Source organism: Choloepus didactylus, chromosome 4 (genome assembly GCF_015220235.1).
Source record: "Choloepus didactylus isolate mChoDid1 chromosome 4, mChoDid1.pri, whole genome shotgun sequence".
NCBI lineage: Eukaryota > Metazoa > Chordata > Mammalia > Pilosa > Megalonychidae > Choloepus > Choloepus didactylus.
Window position 1 is genome coordinate 121,513,276 of NC_051310.1, and position 20,016 is coordinate 121,533,291.

At 40.6% G+C, this 20,016-nt stretch overlaps 1 protein-coding gene across 1 annotated transcript in view; it reads right to left on the bottom strand.

Annotated features, from left to right (window-relative positions):
• AQP9 (aquaporin 9) overlaps positions 1 to 20,016 on the bottom strand; it is a 51,531-nt gene that overhangs the window by 13,581 nt on the left and 17,934 nt on the right. Inside the window, exons 2-3 of the mRNA XM_037833854.1 lie at positions 6,744 to 6,870; positions 1,012 to 1,149 (exon numbers count right to left, since the gene is read on the bottom strand). Of these exons, the coding sequence (XP_037689782.1) occupies positions 1,012 to 1,149; positions 6,744 to 6,870 (265 nt within the window). The remainder of the gene's footprint in view (positions 1 to 1,011; positions 1,150 to 6,743; positions 6,871 to 20,016) is intronic.

The window sequence follows — 20,016 nt, forward strand, 5'->3', positions numbered from 1 at the left end:
TTCAAGACCAACTTAAAGCCGAAATGGGGCATGGACCTGATCTAGACAGAATTCATAATTCCCAGTGAATTCTCAGAAACCCATAATACTACTCCAGAATTCGAGGGTGCCATGGTATAGTAAAGATGCCCTTCAAATAAGAGAGATGACATCCACCAGCACAGCCAGAGATCTCCCTAGGCCTCTCTTGCCAGAGCAGTTGCTCTCTGAATTTCCAGTCTGGTCTCAAATTTCCCTTTAGTTCTCTTAGTCTTTAATTCTCAGGGTGGTGCTCTGTAGGTAATAACCCCTTCCCACAACCTATTTCTCCAAGGCTTGGTTCATAGATTCTAGTTCCTAAGGGTTTCAATTTAAGAGTCAAAATGTATTGAGACTCACCTTGTATCAGATGGAAGGAACTGCTTTAGCAATTGATTTCATGTAACACAAGAATGCGTAGAGGTCAAGTGGGTCATTGAAGTCACACAGCTATTTACTGACACAGTCAGAACCAAAGTCTAGGTGTTCAAATACCAAAGCAGTGCTTTACCCCAGGACTGTTGCAGAACTGAAGCCCTGGACCTTCAACAAAAGGGGATGAGGTTCCCCACCCAGCCCACTTCTCTGCTGTGCCCCTTCTGTGATTTTGTCACAAATTCCTTCTCTAAATACTTGTCATACCCTTTGACTCCAACGAACTCATCCTCTCTCAAATCAGAGAAAGCAGTGGCAAGGCCACTGGCTTCTTGCTTATTTTGTGCGTGTTCACATTTTAGTTCTAGTTGGGCCTAAAGGTAGGTTTCTTTAAGATCAGCCCTACATTTGAGATGCAACCATTTTCATTAAGATGCTTTGTGAATTTGCCCTGATGACAATGTTGGCCCCATTAGGCTAGAACTTAGAACTCTTAGCACCTGCTGCCAATTGTAGAAGCTTCCTTTTCTAGCTTTATCTATCTCTTCCTGCCAAGCAATTCTGACTTTCAAATTATGCCCAGCTCTCCCTCTCCATTGGATTCAGGGGCTTACTCACCATAGTAAATCCCAAAGAGGGTTGCAGCCCCTGCAAAGGCTCCCAAGAACTGGGCTCCCACATAACAAGGCAGTTTGAACCATTTCATCCGTCCAAAGAGACACATTGCAAAAGACACAGCTGGGTTAATGTGGCCACCTGCAAGGAAGATAAGATGATTGGGGATGTCAGATGGCAGGCCAGGAAGTAGAATAATTATGAAGAAAATCTTATCTGCAGAACTCAATCTTTTAGGCAAAGAATGTATGTGAGGAGAAAGGAGCTTGTGTGTGTATGTGTGAGTGTTGTTTGTGCTTGTGTGTGTATGTTGGGGGGGGTTGCTAATAATCCTCATAGTATCATTAAGAAGTATATGCTTCAAAGGAAATATAGATTTCTGAAAAGAAAGTCAGGGATAGAAAGACATTTTCTTTACTCATCTGGCTCATTTTTGTTGCATTTACCTATCTATAAGACCCCAAAGAGATTGATATAAACTATTAATGTCAATAGTTTTTTTTTGAAAGTCAACATACTTACAATGTTTAAATATATATCTAGCAATTCTCTAGACCATATCCAACAACTTAGGACTGAGATACTCTTTTGTAGGGGGAATGCCCATCTGATTGGCTTATCTGTGATGCCTCTCACCAAAGTAAGAGGTTCCATTCATTTTTTTTTTAATTAAATTCAGCTTTACTGAGATATATTCACATACCATGCAATCATCCATGGTGAACAATCACCTCTTTATGGTACCATCATATAGTTGTGCATTCCTCATCCAAATCTATCTTGGAACATTTTCCTCACACCAGAAAGAATAAGAATAAGGATAAAATATAAAAGAAAAACAGAACACCCAAATCAAACCCCCCCATCCCACCCTATTTTTCATTTAGTTTTTGTCTCCATTTTTCTACTCATCCATCCATTCACTGGATAAAGGGACTGTGATCCACAAGGTTTTCACAAGCACACTGTCACCCCCTGTAAGCTACATTGTTATACAATCATCTTCAAGAGTCAAGGCTACTGGGTTGCAGTTTGATAGTCTCAGGTATTTACTTCTAGCTATTCCAATGCATTAAAACCTAAAAAGTGTTATCTATATAGTGCATAAGAGTGCGCACCAGAGTGACCTCTCGACTCCATTTGGAATCTCTCAGCCACTGAAACTTTATATCGTTTCATTTCACATCCCCTTTTTGGTCAAGAAGATGTTCTCAATCTCGTGACTCGGGTCCAGGTTCATCCCCAGGAGTCATTACCTGTGTTGCCAGGGAGATTTACACCCCTGGGAGTCAGATACCACGTAGGGGGGAGGGCAGCGAGTTCACCTTTCAAGTTGGCTTAGCTAGAGAGAGAGGGCCACATCTGAGCAACAAAGAGACACTCAGGGAGAGACTCTTAGGCACAATTATAAGCAGGTTTAGCCTCTCCTTTGCAGTAACAGAGGCTCCATTCATTTTGAGGTGATCACAGTGTCTAAGTGGATTCTTCTCAGTTCCTCTCATAAACAATGTGTTTCTCTCACACACAGAAATGTAGCAACAATTACCCCACTCCCAACTCAACCTATAGCTGGAGAAATCAACCTCCTTGATTCTCATCTAGCCACAAGATCACAAGATCAGATAAAGTGTTTGCATTGTAGAAGTTCACTAACATCCCCAGCTGCCTTTGCTAGTAAGAACATTATCAACATCATCATCATCATCATCATCATCTCATCAACAACAAAGATAACATCAACATCAACAACATCAACAATAGCAACAACATTTATTGAACACTTGCCAGACACTAACATAGGGGTAGCATGCATTTAATCCTTTTAACAACCCAACCAGATGGATACTACTACACTTAACAGATGAGGGAACTGAGGCACAGAAGTAAAGTAAAGTAACTTTCTTAAGGCCACATGCTTAGTAAGGGATAGAAGCAGGATTCAAACCTAGGTTTATCTGAACTCTAGAATCTGTTCCATGTTATGCCACTTCCAGGCTTTATTCACCATTTTTATAATGACTTTTCTTCCTCACTGGGCAGGAACTTCAGAAATCATTTTTTTGAGCAATGCGGGCCTCACCTTCTTAGGGAAGAAGGATGTTCATGGAGGAATACAGATGTTATTTTGTAAGGAGGGAAAATTAGAATCAAGTTGTGGATACAGTTTTTAATAAAAACATTTATGATGATGATGATGATGATGTTACTACTTCATTTGAACCTCCAGCAGAACCCACAGGAGATCTTGTTTCTGGAAGCCCCTGCCTTTGTGGGCAAAGCTGTGTTTTTCCTGAGTTGTCATACAAAGGTGGGCTTGAAGGGGATTTGGGCTGTTGGCTGCACTACAAGTGTCCTTTCTGTACCTGCCACTGCCATGTAGGGGTTAATATGAGCAAGAATATCTCAATATATAAAAACACAGGTGATTTCCCAAAGCCTTACAAACACTTCAACTGTTTTGGTTTTGAATCCAAGACAGCCACAATTCTGAGACTAGGAGGAGTGCAGCGTACTGGTACAGCTGAAAACAGGTGTTGGGAGATGGAGACACACAGGGCAGTAGAAAGTTCCAGAAGCCAGCCCTGTTCCTCTCCTCCCAGAGACCAATTAGAGAGCAGCTTCCACCCAGCCAACCCCCCAGGTGGATACCTGCCTGGAGACACCTAGTGCGGAGGGAAAAGGGGGCCACAAGAAACCCACTCTCATCAAAAATACCTCCCTTCAGATGATTTCCCAATGAGAGACTTATTTGTTTAACAAGAACCTTTTCCAAATAAAATTCCCCACAGGTAGGTTTACACTTTTTAGGTCCTCATGATAGTGAGCACCCTGGGGCAGGAGTTATTATTTACCTAGGGCCTCAAGCAATGTCGGTCACTTAGTAGGTATTTGAGATACGACTGTTGAAGAAATAAATAATTAGAGACGTCTATTCAGATTGCTCAGACTACAGAGATCTACAGAGAGGGAAAGTCATTTGGGGACCAGCAAGAGTGTGTCTGGAAGGGAGCTTTGCAAAGCAATGAGGAAACTGGGCCGAGAGGTGGCAGAAGGGTTCAGAAAGGGAGCTGGACCAGTGCCTCTGACCACTTTGGCTGGGGGCCGAGTGGCTACTGGAAATCGCTCCCTGCAGAGATGAGTGGCCACCCCTGGCTTTCCACCAAGCACAAAGCAGAGCAGTGTAGTGGAAAGAACATGAGTTTTAGAGTCAGAAAGTCCTGCACTCAAAGCTCGGCTCTGCCAAGGTTGTTGTGACGATCAGATGTCCCACTGGAGCTCAGGAGGCACTACATAAAAGTCTCCTATGAGCAGGGTGAACTCTTGTGAGGTTCTTTTCTAGACAAGCCCTCACCCTCCCCATACCTATAGACAATTCTGTGATAGAGATAACATTACTTGAGTTGACATTAAGCAAGGGTGTTTTGCTTTTTCAAAAAATTTATTTTACTTATAAAATGTGACATCAACAACCACCAGCACGGTGCGGGCACAAGTAGGCAGCGTAAACAGCTTGTGTGAGATGCTGCGTAACTAAGGAGCTCTGCGCTCTTTTTGCTGGATTTGACTGTCAGCCCTTGGCACGTTCACAAGGAAGCAAGGCATGGAAACTTCCTTGCAGTAAGATAATGTTTTATATTTAAAAACCAAATGTCAGCTGACCTCACCAGTCTTTGACCACAAAATAGGATCACATTTATGTTTATACACAGTATATATTGGTTATTTTTGGAATCTTTAAAAAGGGCCTCACATGTGCCCATAAACCAGTATGTTATTGCAGGCATCATGAGATGGTCCCCTCTCACAAGCAAATCTTCTTCTTTTCTATTCCTGCAGCTGAGGATACTGAGGGTATCATCTGCATGGATGTCATAGTTGGGCCACTGGCGTTGTCCATGCATGTTCCCAAAGCCACCAGTCCTCATTAGCCTGAAGAGTACGAGGTTCCAAACCGAGATGGGTTTTCCAACCCAATGCCACCATTTATCTCCCATTTGGGTCTCACAGTCTCTTGTAAACAATTTGGTCAGCTTCTGGCTCCCACCCCTCTAACCACAGGGGCTTCCCCAGATGGGAAGATTTCATGCCATCCCCTCACTAACTCTTCTCCTTCCTACTCCCCTTTTCCTCCTACAGTCACTACAAAAATCCCCCAAGTGTATCAATGAATACAAACAGATAGGAAGGGTGCTAGCTACATTGGTAGGGTCTGGGAGCAACTTATCTTATAATGAACACTTTACAGTGTCAAATTCAGGGTGTTACATGGGAGAAATACTCCCAAACCACATCTGCGCCTAAGATATATAGCTGGAAATGTGCCTACATTTATACCGCATGGTCGATAGAAATCACACTTGTGTGAATGTATGGGAGTGGGTAGGGGGAAGCAATCAAGGATCCTGCCTGCTCATTTTAAGCTAAGGGTGTATTACATGTCTGGCTTCAAGGCCTGCAGTCTAATTAAAGCTTGGCACACTCAGGGCAGTCCCTAGTTATTCCTGTGCTTTACTAACAGTTTGCCTGATGGTAAGCAGTATAGTGCTTTGAGCTCAGCAAAGGCTCAACAAACGTTTGAGCAGAAACCCTGCTCATGCCAAGCAAATCATATATTCAGGAATCCATGTAACCCAGACCACCCTAGGATCTGAGTCTGATGTGTGGAAAGTGCACCAGCCAGCTAATGTCCATTCCATGTGCCCCGTCCAAGAAGTCTCCAGGGAGTCTAAGAAAGTCTTCAGTACTCCAAAGGCAGCATTTGTTACCAGACCACCTGGCTTAACTACAAGGGTCAGTCTGCCCAAAGCTCCTCCTGTAATGACCTCCCCATGTAGAACATTGTAATAAGAGGGACAGGAGCTTTGCTGTCATTTAGCAATGATAATCCAATCTTTGCTCTGCTTTGTTATCAGCTGCAGGACCTCTGGCAATTGACTTAATCACCCTGAGCCCCAGTTTTCTCTGTAAATGGAGATGATAATACCCACCTCAGAGCACTGTTGTAAAAGTTAAAGGAGATAAACTGTGTGAAGCACCTAGCACAGTGTCCAATTGGTGGTGGCCACTTGGTTCCCTATCAGCAAGGGTCTTGCCTTAGAGCTCTGGATTCCCAGACCAGGCTGCTGAGAGATTCAGAGTGCCTTTGGTAATCGGATCATTTCCACAGTCCCTCCTTAAATTCTCAAACTGCACTAAATATCATCATTTTATTTTGCTTCTTACCACCATGAGAGTGGCTTCCAATCAGCCTGCTTCTCAGCACTGAATTAGACCGAGACTTTCTGGATCAGACCTGCAATTCCATGAAAGCAGAAATGCAGAGATGCAAGTCCTCTCGTTGCTGAGGATAAAGGCCTAGAGGCTTGCCTCTGTTGGAATGATCTTCACTGAGCTGTTCATGGGATATCTGGGAAATGGTTTCCAAGCATGAGATAGAGCAAGAAAAAGACAAGCATTGATTGATGAAGAATATGATGTAGGAGCCAGACTTAGGAACTGGTCAGTTCTGAGTTCCAAATCCCATCCCTGTGTCTCATTAAATGTTGCCTTTGGACAAGTAACTTACCATTTGCTGGCCCTTTTAATCTTATCATCTGTTAAAAAATGGGATCAAATAGAAATCCTCACAGGATTGTTGAGAATTAAATAAATTAAGTTATGTGAAGCACCTAGTACCATGCTGGCACATTGGAGTGGCTGAGCTAATAGTGGCTATTATTATTTCTCTTACTCACCAGAGACACCTCCACTCACATAAATGGCCATTACAACTGCCATAGGAAATCCAAGATTGATAGTGACGATCCCTCCAAAAAGCCCTCGACTGAGGACGGCTTGGGCAACAGAGCCACATCCAAGCACCTGGAATAAGAGTAAAGCCCAGTGAGTAAGTGGGGTTGGCCATAGTCGAAGGCAGTTGAAAGTTACAGCAGTGAGAACAATTTTTAAAGCAGACTGATGGATGTGGGCAATGTCAGGCTTCAAACAAATCAAATCATAAAATCCATCTATGCACAGATAGCAAAATGGTGGTCTTGGGGCTGACTCCAGATGTGTTTTTGGGGGCTGATATACTGTTAAAAATTTGCCTACTTTTATATATCAGGTAATTTCACACAACAATGCAAGATTCTGACTTTTTAAAAATTTAAATGTGTAGGTTTACATGTAGTTATAAGAAATAATACAGAAATCTCATGTACTTTCTACTCATTTCCAATCTGGGTATATTTTTAAACAATCAGAAGATCTGACAAGCCTTTGGGGAAATAATCTCCTGGAGCAAAGTAGCAGGTGTCTGCCCCACTTTATAGAAAGCAAGTGCTCTCCCATTTGTATCACTTCATTTCACCCATTTGGGTCACCTTTCTGCCACTGTAGGCATTGAGTTTGAGATCTCTGCTCTGGAAGCTGTCACTATATGTAAGTTGATCAGGCACCCCAACAATTGTGGAAACATCCAAAAAGTTGGAAGTCCATTTAGACCATGTATTAGAAAGAGTATCTGAGGGGAGGCGGGGCAAGATGGCGGACTGGTGAGCTGTATGTTTTAGTTACTCCTCTAGGAAAGTAGGTAGAAAGCCAGGAACTGCATGGACTGGACACCACAGAGCAATCTGACTTTGGGCATACTTCATACAACACTCATGAACACGTGGAACTGTTGAGATCAGCGAAATCTGTAAGTTTTTGTGGCCAGAGGACCCGCACCTCTCCCTGCCAGGCTCAGTCCCGTGGGAGGAGGGGTGTCAGCTCCGGGAAGGAGAAGGGAGAACTGCAGTGGCAGCCCTTATCGGAAACTCATTCTACTGATCCAAACTCCAACCATAAATAGACGGAGACCAGACACCAGAGAATCTGAGAGCAGCCAGCCCAGCAGAGAGGAGACAGGCATAGGAAAAAACACATGAAAAACCCCAAACTAAAAGTGGAGGATTTTTGGAGTTCTGGTGAACATAGAAAGGGGAAGGGCAGAGCTCAGGCCCTGAGGCTCATATGCAAATCCTGAAGAAAAGCTGATCTCTCTGCCATGTGGACCTTTCCTTAATGGCCCTAATTGCTTTGTCTCTTAGCATTTCAATAACCCATTAGATCTCTGAGGAGGGCCCTTTTTTTTTTTTTTTAATCCTTTTTTCTTTTTCTAAAACAATTACTCTAAGAAGCTCAATACAGAAAGCTTCAAAGACTTGCAATTTGGGCAGGTCAAGACAAGAGCAGAACTAAGAGAGCTCTGAGACAAAAGGAAATAATCCAGTGGCTGAGAAAATTCACTAACCACCACAACTTCCCAAGGAAAGGGGGGTGTCCGCTTACAGCCATCATCCTGGTGGACAGGAAACACTCCTGCCCATCGCCAGCCCCATAGCCCAGAGCTGCCCCAGACAACCCAGTGTGATGGAAGTGCTTCAAATAACAGGCACACACCACAAAACTGGGCGTGGACATTAGCCTTCTCTGCAACCTCAGCTGATTGTCCCAGAGTTGGGAAGGTGGAGCAGTGTGAATTAACAAAGCCCCATTCAGTCATCATTTCAGCAGACTGGGAGCCTCCCTACACAGCCCAGCAGCCCCGCACCACCCGGGGGGGATGGCACTCACCTGTGACATAGCATAGTCATCCCTCAACAGAGGACCAGGGGGTGCACAGCCTGGAAGAGGGACCCACTTGCAAGTCTCAGGAGCCACATGCCAATACCAAGGACTTGTGGGTCAGTGGCAGAGACAAACTGTGGCAGGACTGAACTGAAGGATTAGACTATTCCAGCAGCTTTAAAACTCCAGGATCACCAGGGAGATTTGATTGTTAGAGCCACCCCCCCTCCCTGACTGCCCAGAAACACGCCCCATATACAGGGCAGGCAACACCAACTACACATGCAAGCTTGGTACACCAATTGGACCCCACAAGACTCACTCCCCCACTCACCACAAAGGCAAAGCAGGGAAAACTGGCTTGTGGAGAACAGGTGGCTCGTGGATGCTACCTGCTGGTTAGTTAGAGAAAGTGTACTCTACGAAGCTGTAGATCTGATATATTAGAGATAAGGACTTCAATTGGTCTACAAATCCTAAAAGAACCCTATCAAGTTCAGCAAATGCCAAGAGGCCAAAAACAACCGAAAATTATAAAGCATATGAAAAAACCAGACGATATGGATAACCCAAGCCCAAGCATCCAAATCAAAATATCAGAAGAGACACAGCACCTAGAGCAGCTACTCAAAGAACTAAAGATGAACAATGAGACCATAGTACGGGATACAAAGGATATCAAGAAGACCCTAGAAGAGCATAAAGAAGACATTGCAAGACTAAATAAAAAAATAGATGATCTTATGGAAATTAAAGAAACTGTTGACCAAATTAAAAAGATTCTGGACACTCATAGTACAAGACTAGAGGAAGTTGAACAACGAATCAGTGACCTGGAAGATGACAGAATGGAAAATGAAAGCATAAAACAAAGAATGGGGAAAAAAATTGAAAAAATCAAAACGGACCTCAGGGATATGATAGATAATATAAAACGTCCTAATATAAGACTCATTGGTGTTCCAGAAGGGGAAGAAAAGGGTAAAGGTCTAGGAAGAGTATTCAAAGAAATTGTTGGGGAAAACTTCCCAAATCTTCTAAACAACATAAATACACAAATCATAAATGCTCAGTGAACTCCAAATAGAATAAATCCAAATAAACCCACTCCGAGACATATTCTGATCACACTGTCAAACATGGAAGAGAAGAAGCAAGTTCTGAAAGCAGCAAGAGAAAAGCAATTCACCACATACAAAGGAAACGGCATAAGACTAAGTAGTGACTACTCAGCAGCCACCATGGAGGCAAGAACGCAGTGGCACGATATATTTAAAATTCTGAGTGAGAAAAATTTCCAACCAAGAATACTTTACCCAGCAAACCTCTCCTTCAAATTTGAGGGAGAGCTTAAATTTTTCACAGACAAACAAATGCTGAGAGAATTTGCTAACGAGAGACCTGCCCTACTGGAGATACTAAAGGGAGCCCTACAGACAGAGAAACAAAGACAGGACAGAGAGACTTGGAGAAAGGCTCAGTACTAAAGAGATTCGGTATGGGTACAATAAAGGATATTAATAGAGAGAGGGGAAAAATATATATGACAAACATAAACCAAAGGATAAGATAGCTGATTCAAGAAATGCCTTCATGGTTATAACGTTGAATGTAAATGGATTAAACTCCCCAATTAAAAGATACAGATTCGCAGAATGGATCAAAAAAAATGAACCATCAATATGTTGCATACAAGAGACTCATCTTAGACACAGGGACACAAAGAAATTGAAAGTGAAAGGATGGAAAAAAATATTTCATGCAAGCTACAGCCAAAAGAAAGCAGGTGTAGCAATATTAATCTCAGATAAAATAGACTTTAAATGCAGGGATGTTTTGAGAGACAAAGAAGGCCACTACATACTAATAAAAGGGGCAATTCAACAAGAAGAAATAACAATCATAAATGTCTATGCACCCAATCAAGGTGCCACGAAATACATGAGAGAAACACTGGCAAAACTAAAGGAAGCAATTGATGTTTCCATGATAATTGTGGGAGACTTCAACACATCACTCTCTCCTATAGATAGATCAACCAGACAGAAGACCAATAAGGAAATTGAAAACCTAAACAATCTGATAAATGAATTAGATTTAACAGACATATACAGAACATTACATCCCAAATCACCAGGATACACATACATTTCTAGTGCTCATGGAACTTTCTCCAGAATAGATCATATGCTGGGACATAAAACAAGCCTCAATAAATTTAAAAAGATTGAAATTATTCAAAGCACATTCTCTGACCACAATGGAATACAATTAGAAGTCAATAACCATCAGAGACTTAGAAAATTCACAAATACCTGGAGGTTAAACAACACACTCCTAAACAATCAGTGGGTTAAAGAAGAAATAGCAAGAGAAATTGCTAAATATATAGAGACGAACGAAAATGAGAACACAACATACCAAAACCTATAGGATGCAGCAAAAGCAGTGCTGAGGGGGAAATTTATAGCACTAAACGCATATATTAAAAATGAAGAAAGAGCCAAAATCAAAGAACTAATGGATCAACTGAAGAAGCTAGAAAATGAACAGCAAACCAATCCGAAACCAAGTAGAAGAAAAGAAATAACAAGGATTAAAGCAGAAATAAATGACATAGAGAACAAAAAAACAATAGGATAAATATCGCCAAAAGTTGGTTCTTTGAGAAGATCAACAAGATTAACAAGCCCCTAGCTAGACTGACAAAATCAAAAAGAGAGAAGACCCATATAAACAAAATAATGAATGAAAAAGGTGACATAACTGCAGATCCTGAAGAAATTAAAACAATTATAAGAGGATACTATGAACAACTGTATGCCAACAAACTGGATAATGTAGAGGAAATGGACAATTTCCTGGAAACATATGAACAACCTAGACTGACCAGAGAAGAAATAGAAGACCTCAATCAACCCATCACAAGCAAAGAGATCCAATCAGTCATCAAAAATCTTCCCACAAATAAATGCCCAGGGCCAGATGGCTTCACAGGGGAATTCTACGAAACTTTCCAGAAAGAACTGACAGCAATCTTACTCAAACTCTTTCAAAACATTGAAGAAAATGGAACACTACCTAATTCATTTTATGAAGCTAACATCAATCTAATACCAAAACCAGGCAAAGATACTACAAAAAAGGAAAACTACCGGCCAATCTCCCTAATGAATATAGATGCAAAAATCCTGAACAAAATACTTGCAAATCGAATCCAAAGACACATTAAAAAAATCATACACCATGACCAAGTGGGGTTCATTCCAGGCATGCAAGGATGGTTCAACATAAGAAAATCAAACAATGTATTACAACACATTAAAAATTCAAAAGGGAAAAATCAATTGATCATCTCAATAGATGCTGAAAAAGCATTTGACAAAATCCAACATCCGTTTTTGATTAAAACACTTCAAAAGGTAGGAATTGAAGGAAACTTCCTCAATATGATAAAGAGCATATATGAAAAACCCACAGCCAGTATAGTACTCAGTGGTGAGAGACTGAAAGCCTTCCCTCTAAGATCAGGAACAAGACAAGGATGCCCGCTGTCACCACTGTTATTCAACATTGTGCTGGAAGTGCTAGCCAGGGCAATCCGGCAAGACAAAGAAATAAAAGGCATCCAAATTAGAAAAGAAGAAGTAAAACTGTCATTGTTTGCAGATGATATGATCTTATATCTGTAAAACCCTGAGAAATTGACGATACAGCTACTAGAGCTAATAAACAAATTTAGCAAAGTAGCGGGATACAAGATTAATGCACATAAGTCAGTAATGTTTCTATATGCTAGAAATGAATAAACTGAAGAGACACTCAAGAAAAAGATACCATTTTCAATAACAACTAAAAAAATCAAGTACCTAGGAATAAACTTAACCAAAGATGTAAAAGACCTATACAAAGAAAACTACATAACTCTACTAAAAGAAATAGAAGGGGACCTTAAAAGATGGAAAAATATTCCATGTTCATGGATAGGAAGGCTAAATGTCATTAAGATGTCAATTCTACCCAAACTCATCTACAGATTCAATGCAATCTCAATCAAAATTCCAACAACCTACTTTGCAGACTTGGAAAAGCTAGTTATCAAATTTATTTGGAAAGGGAAGATGCCTCGAATTGCTAAAGACACTCTAAAAAAGAAAAACAAAGTGGGAGGACTTACACTCCCTGACTTTGAAGCTTATTATAAAGCCACAGTTGTCAAAACAGCATGGTACTGGCACAAAGATAGACATATAGATCAATGGAATCGAATTGAGAATTCAGAGATAGACCCTCAGATCTATGGCCGACTGATCTTTGATAAGGCCCCCAAAGTCACTGAACTGAGTCATAATGGTCTTTTCAACAAATGGGGCTGGGAGAGTTGGATATCCATATCCAAAAGAATGAAAGAGGACCCCTACCTCACACCCTACACAAAAATTAACTCAAAATGGATGAAAGATCTCAATATAAAAGAAAGTACCATAAAACTCCTAGAAGATAATGTAGGAAAACATCTTCAAGACCTTGTATTAGGCGGCCACTTCCTAGACTTTACACCCAAAGCACAAGCAACAAAAGAAAAAATAGATAAATGGGAACTCCTCAAGCTTAGAAGTTTCTGCACCTCAAAGGAATTTCTCAAAAAGGTAAAGAGGCAGCCAACTCAATGGGAAAAAATTTTTGGAAACCATGTATCTGACAAAAGACTGATATCTTGCATATATAAAGAAATCCTACAACTGAATGACAAGAGTGCAGACAGCCCAATTATAAAATGGGCAAAAGATATGAAAAGACAGTTCTCTGAAGAGGAAATACAAATGGCCACGAAACACATGAAAAAATGTTTAGCTTCACTAGCTATTAGAAAGATGCTAATTAAGACCACAATGAGATACCATCTAACACCGATTAGAGTGGCTGCCATCAAACAAATAGGAAACTACAAATGCTGGAGAGGATGTGGAGAAATTGGAACTCTTATTCATTGTTGGTGGGACTGTATAATGGTTCAGCCACTCTGGATGTCAGTCTGACAGTTCCTTAGAAAACTAGATATAGAGTTATCATTTGATCCAGCGATTGCACTTCTCGGTATATACCCAGAAGATCAGAAAGCAGTGACACGAACAGATATCTACACGCCAATGTTCATAGCAGCATTATTCACAATTGCCAAGAGATGGAAACAACCCAAATGTCCTTCAACAGATGAGTGTATAAATAAAATGTGGTATATACAAACGATGGAATACTACACGGCAATAAGAAGGAACGATCTTGTGAAACATATGACAACATGGATGAACCTTGAAGACATAATGCTGAGCAAAATAAGCCAGGCACAAAAAGAGAAATATTATATGCTGCCACTAATGTGAACTTTGAAAAATGTAAAACAAATGGTTTATAATGTAGAATGTAGGGGAACTAGCAATAGAGAGCAATTAAGGAAGGGGGAACAATAATCCAAGAAGAACAGATAAGCTATTCAACGTTCTGGGGATGCCCAGGAATGACTATGGTCTGTTAATTTCTGATGGATATAGTAGGAACAAGTTCACAGAAATGTTGCTATATTAGGTAACTTTCTTGGGGTAAAGTAGGAACAGGTTGGAAGTAAAGCAGTTATCTTAGGTTAGTTGTCTTTTTCTTACTCCCTTGTTATGGTCTCTTTGAAATGTTCTTTTATTGTATGTTTTTTTTTTTTTTAATTTTTTTTCATACAGTTGATTTAAAAAAGAAAAAAAAAACAAGGAAAAAAATATGTAGTGCCCCCTTGAGGAGCCTGTGGAGAATGCAGGGGTATTGGCCTACCCCACCTCGGTGGTTGCTAACATGACCACAGACATAGGGGACTGGTGGTTTGATGGGTTGAGCCCTCTACCATAGGTTTTACCCTTGGGAAGACGGTTGCTATAAAGGAGAGGCTAGGCCTCCCTATGGTTGTGCCTAAGAGCCTCCTCCCGAATGCCTCTTTGTTGCTCAGATGTGGCCCTCTCTCTCTAGCTAAGCCAACTTGAAAGGTGAAATCACTACCCTCCCCCCTACGTGGGATCAGACACCCAGGGGAGTGAATCTCCCTGGCAACGTGGAATATGACTCCTGGGGAGGAATGTAGACCTGGCATCGTGGGACGGAGAACATCTTCTTGACCAAAAGGGGGATGTGAAAGGAAATGAAATAAGCTTCAGTAGCAGAGAGAGTCCAAAAGGAGCCGAGAGGTCATTCTGGTGGGCACTCTTACGCACACTTTAGACAACCCTTTTTAAGTTCTAAAGAATTGGGGTAGCTGGTGGTGGATACCTGAAACTATCAAACTACAACCCAGAACCCATGAATCTTGAAGACAGTTGTATAAAAATGTAGCTTATGAGGGGTGACAATGGGATTGGGAAAGCCATAAGGACCACACTCCACTTTGTCTAGTTTATGGATGGATGTGTAGAAAAATAGGGGAAGGAAACAAACAGACAAAGGTACCCAGTGTTCTTTTTTACTTCAATTGCTCTTTTTCACTCTAATTATTATTCTTGTTATTTTTGTGTGTGTGCTAATGAAGGTGTCAGGGATTGATTTAGGTGATGAATGTACAACTATGTAATGGTACTGTAAACAATCGAAAGTACAATTTGTTTTGTATGACTGCGTGGTATGTGAATATATCTCAATAAAATGAAGATTAAAAAAAAAAGAAAGAAAGAGTATCTGACATGCAAGAAAACAAAGAACTGCTGGGGGGATAGAACTGGAAATCAGACTCCTCTATCTATATGTCTCCTCTCCCTGATGAGACTGTAGTTTCCTAGAGAGCAGAGACAAGCAGTGCTATGCTTGTATTAATCATTCTGCAAGCAGTTGTACAATGAAGATGAAGTATGATAAACTTCAGCTGGTAGGGGACATTTGGGTGGGTAATATCAGTATTCAGAATGATTTGGAATGAATATATTATGGTACATCCATCAATGGAATACTATGCAGCCATAAAATAGAATGAGGGAGATCTGTGCATACTAAAATGGAATAGATACTGCCTATTATATTAAAAATTCACTCTCATTTCTTTTCATATGCGTGAGCTATCTCCATGAATACACAAGCAGCAGGAAATGTGAATGAGCCCCATGGAGGGAAAAATCAGACAGGTGTGGGAGAAAAACTTCCCACTTCATGTCCTTTTCACCATGTATTCACTAATTTTTTAAAAAAGGATCAATAGTCATTGAACAACCAGTTACAACCCATTTAGTGATGGTCCATAAAGAAAGACTTGGCAAAGGAGGATTATTGGGATGAAGAAAGTGCTTAGAAAAAAGATTGAAGAGTCACATGCAAGTTAGATAGGAAAACAACTTTAGGCCACCAAGATAAGCAATGGTCATCAGCCATCCATACTGTGGTTTTAAAAGGTAGTGTGACCCTGTAGGTATAAGATCTGAGATCGTCAGAACCATTAGGTCATTGATCTTTAGAACTGGCCATCTTTTCCTAGAATATAGAGTCTAGTTTGGGTTTCACAACTAAAGAAGAGCATTCAACTTGGGGGAGGGCTCCGCATTGGTAATAAATATTATTTAAAGTCAGGAAAATAAACATGAGGAAAGCTTTCAGAAATGAGTATATTTAAGGAGAAAAGATTAAGAATGTGAAGTCTTCTTTGCAAGAAAATAATAACTAGATATTGAGTATCTTCACAATGGGATCAACCAAAGGAAAGTCTTAAAGTGAAATATGAGAGGTTGTACATAAACAATTTCCTGATAGTGATGAATTCTAAGTAGCTCTCTGGGGTGCATTTGTGAAGTCCTTCAGAGATACATAATTTACAAACAAGGGAGATTAAAACATATAAAATGATTTCCATTAACTCTTTCTCAAAGGCACAGAAATTACCTAGAGGATCTTTTAATGTCCCTTCCAGTCTCCAGTTGTAAGATCTACTTGTCTTAGTTCTAGCTGCTATGGTAGGGAGAAGTCGGAGAGCTTGACAGCTCAAGGGAAGTACTAGGTCCACACATCACATCCACATGGCAAACTTTGAGTTTAATCACAAACTTGGCTCCATACCCTATGTTGAATTTTAAATAAAGTTGCAGCGGTAACATGTTTCATTTTTCCTTTTCAAGAAATCCCCTGGGATCATTTCATAGCCTACCAATTTTTCATTACTTTTTCTAGAATCTCTATCATAATAACTGCCAAAATCAAAATCATATTGCCACCATTCTTTTTAATTTAAAACCAATTAAATATCCAGGCACAAGTTTCAAGCTAACAAGAATTTTGGTAGCATCTCCTGAAACCACTCTGGTTTCCTTTTTCTGCATGCCCTGGGTATTACTGTCTTCCTTCATATCAAAAGAACTGTCCATTACGGTGTTGCAGATAAAACTTCCAGCATGGTTACTTGCTCTAACCTTTAAGAACTGCCACACCTTTTCACTTTTTAGACACAGAAGAATCTCATTATATCTCTTCTGCCCTCCCTATCTGGAAAGCTTTTCTATGCCCCTCACCCATTCACATTCTTCTCACCAAATCTCACCTCTCTTTACTGATCTTGACTTCTTCTCTGCAATTCAGTTGTACTGTCTGTACTATACAATAAGTACCCAATTGTCTTCCAAGTACCTGATCTTGATTTCCTTACCTAGAAAACAATTTATTTTATTCTATACTGTTGGATGTACTGTTTCCTGAGTGTACCACCTACTCCTCCCTTACAGGTAATCTACAGAACTTCCAGGTCTCTTCTAACTTCTTGCCAGGATCCAGCACCTGCTCAACCTAGCTGCCTTCTCCAGAAGTTAGTAAATTAAAAAGCCATGAGGAGTGGGGGACATTACAAAGCCACAGTTCTAGTCTTCACTGTATCCTCACTGTGTCCCCAAAACTTACTTGTCTCTCACTAACACTCACTATATTTTCCCAAGTGTCACCAAGCCTTCTCTCTTATCATCATCCCAAGCCACCCACCCCACTTTCTGCAAGCAAATAATTCCACCTCCTATTTGACTCAACACCTATTAATTGCAACTCAGAATATCATGTGAACATTGTGTTCCTTCTGTCTACTGCTGCATAATTACTTTCAAACTTAGTGGTTTAAAGCGGCAATAACATTTATTTTGCTCATGAGTCTGTGGTTTGGGCAGGGTTTGGCAAGGCATTTCACCTCTGCTCTATTCAGCATTGAATGTAGCGGCTCAGAAGCATTATCTGAAGGCTTGTGCATCCACAAGTGGCTGTGAGCTGATGTCACACCTGGGGTGCTGGTCAAAACACCTACAAACATCTCCAGGTGGCCTGGCTTCTTTACAACGATAGCTAGGTTCTAAGGGTGAGTGAACATACAGGCATCAGAGACTGTGTTCTTAAACCCTGCACCACAACGCCTCTCAGCTTATGGCACTATGCTGGATCTGAACTCTACAGCACGCAGAGTGGATTTTATGTCGTCATTCTCCCTATAACATCCTTAATAGGTGATCGTCTGGTCCATGTTGGATTACCTTTAGGGGTAGGAAACTCATCACCACATTAGAAAACTTGTTCTCAATTTTTTTATCATTCCAGTGGTTGGGAAATCTCTCCTTATAGGAAATCGTTTTGTCTCTTTGTGATTACTCTCCAAAGATTGGTCATTTCATAGTTGGGGAGTTTAAGTGCTTTGGGTAGGAAAGCAACACTAGAAAGGAAAGGGTAAACGCTATTTTTATTATCATATTCCATGCATGACAGGAATGAGAGAAAGAATTTCAAGGGAAAACGAAGAAAGACATTGAAAAGGCAGAATGCCCGCAAAAGATTGATTGGTATGTGTATGAGGTGCCCCTAGTCACCCCCAATCACCCAGTCTAAACATTCTGGAATCATTTGCCATTCTTTTCCCTCCTCTCCTTTGGCTTCCCATACCCAATCATTCCCAAATCTCGCCAAGCCTTCTTCTGCAGCCTGTGACCAGTTTCCCCACCTCCAGTCTCTCTCTATCCAGCAACCATGCTTGTTAATACACCCATTTCCTGATGACTCCACTGCTCAAGAAGTGCCACACAAACTCTGCAACCTGGTACCAAGGGCTCTCTATTGGCTGATCTCTTGGCCCAGAATTGCTCACATGAGTCCTCTGCATCGGCCAGGTTTGTGTCCTAGTCACTTCCCTTTGAGCCCACAATGCTCCTTCTGACCTCTGCTCACCTTCCAGCAGGGGAATCCTTTTCCTGAACCTTCCCCAGCTAGACCCATCTATTCTTAACCCTGAGCTGAAAGCCTACTTTTTCCAAAAAGCCATCTTTGACAACTTAAACCCAAAGAGACCCCTTCTACCATGTGTCTACACTGTCATTTCATTAAAACCCACCTTGTTTTGAAGCTCCCCAATAATGTCCTTTAGGATAGTTCATGCTTCTTTGTATTCTTGCTCAAAAAATATTTGATGAAAGAAATTAAGATATCTTAATATGAGCGGGGGCAGGGGTTCAGGGAAACCCTGGGTAAATGCCTTTTCAAGAGAAAAGATTAATTTGGGGGTAGGACATGAAAAGTGGGAAGCATAATTCCTAAGAAATAATAATTGAGAATGCTGGGCAGTTGCCATAGTCCTTACGAAAGGATATTTAATGGAGACAGTGTGAGACCTAAAGGGGGGATGTGATTATCATGAACTGAAACTCTGGGAATGAGCAGAGGGAGTAATAAGCCCACAGATTTTATAGCATTTGACTGTTCTCACATCTCTTGCACATCTATTACCTTCTTTAAAGTGTAAACCAAGATGTTTATAGCATGTATGTGATGCATAATAGACAATAAATATTTTTTTCAATGATTATGTGAAACTTTGCCCTTTCAGTAAATAAGTAGTTAATGAAGATTAGGAATTTCTTAGTAAAAGTTTGCAAATGCATGCCACCTGGGACTAGGGACCACTGGGAGTCTTAAAATTATTGCACAGGGTTTGTGATTCGCTGTGTGCATCAAACATTGTCCAAAGGTGAACAAAATAATATATCTTGAATTTTGCTATATTTACCACTACTTTGAAATGTATGTAGATGTTATGATCAATAACAAAGTATTGATTAATTCACAGTATTCTTCAGTGGTTCAGTATTTTAAGACTTAATGGATAGTAAAAGAAAAGTTACTATCCTATAGAGTTCTGGAAAAAAATTGAAGTTAAAAAAAAAGGTCTTACTACTCAAATTAATATTCAAAAAACAAACAAACAAACTAGGGAAACACTGTCATGGACTTCAGAACAAAGGTTGTAAGTTTACTATCTTTAGTCATCTCTTTTAGGGTAGTGTGAATAAGGAATACAAATAATAGCTACCATCTATGTGGTGCATTCTTTGTGCCAGATTCCATGTTAAATGCTATACCTGTATTACTTCATCATTATTCCAT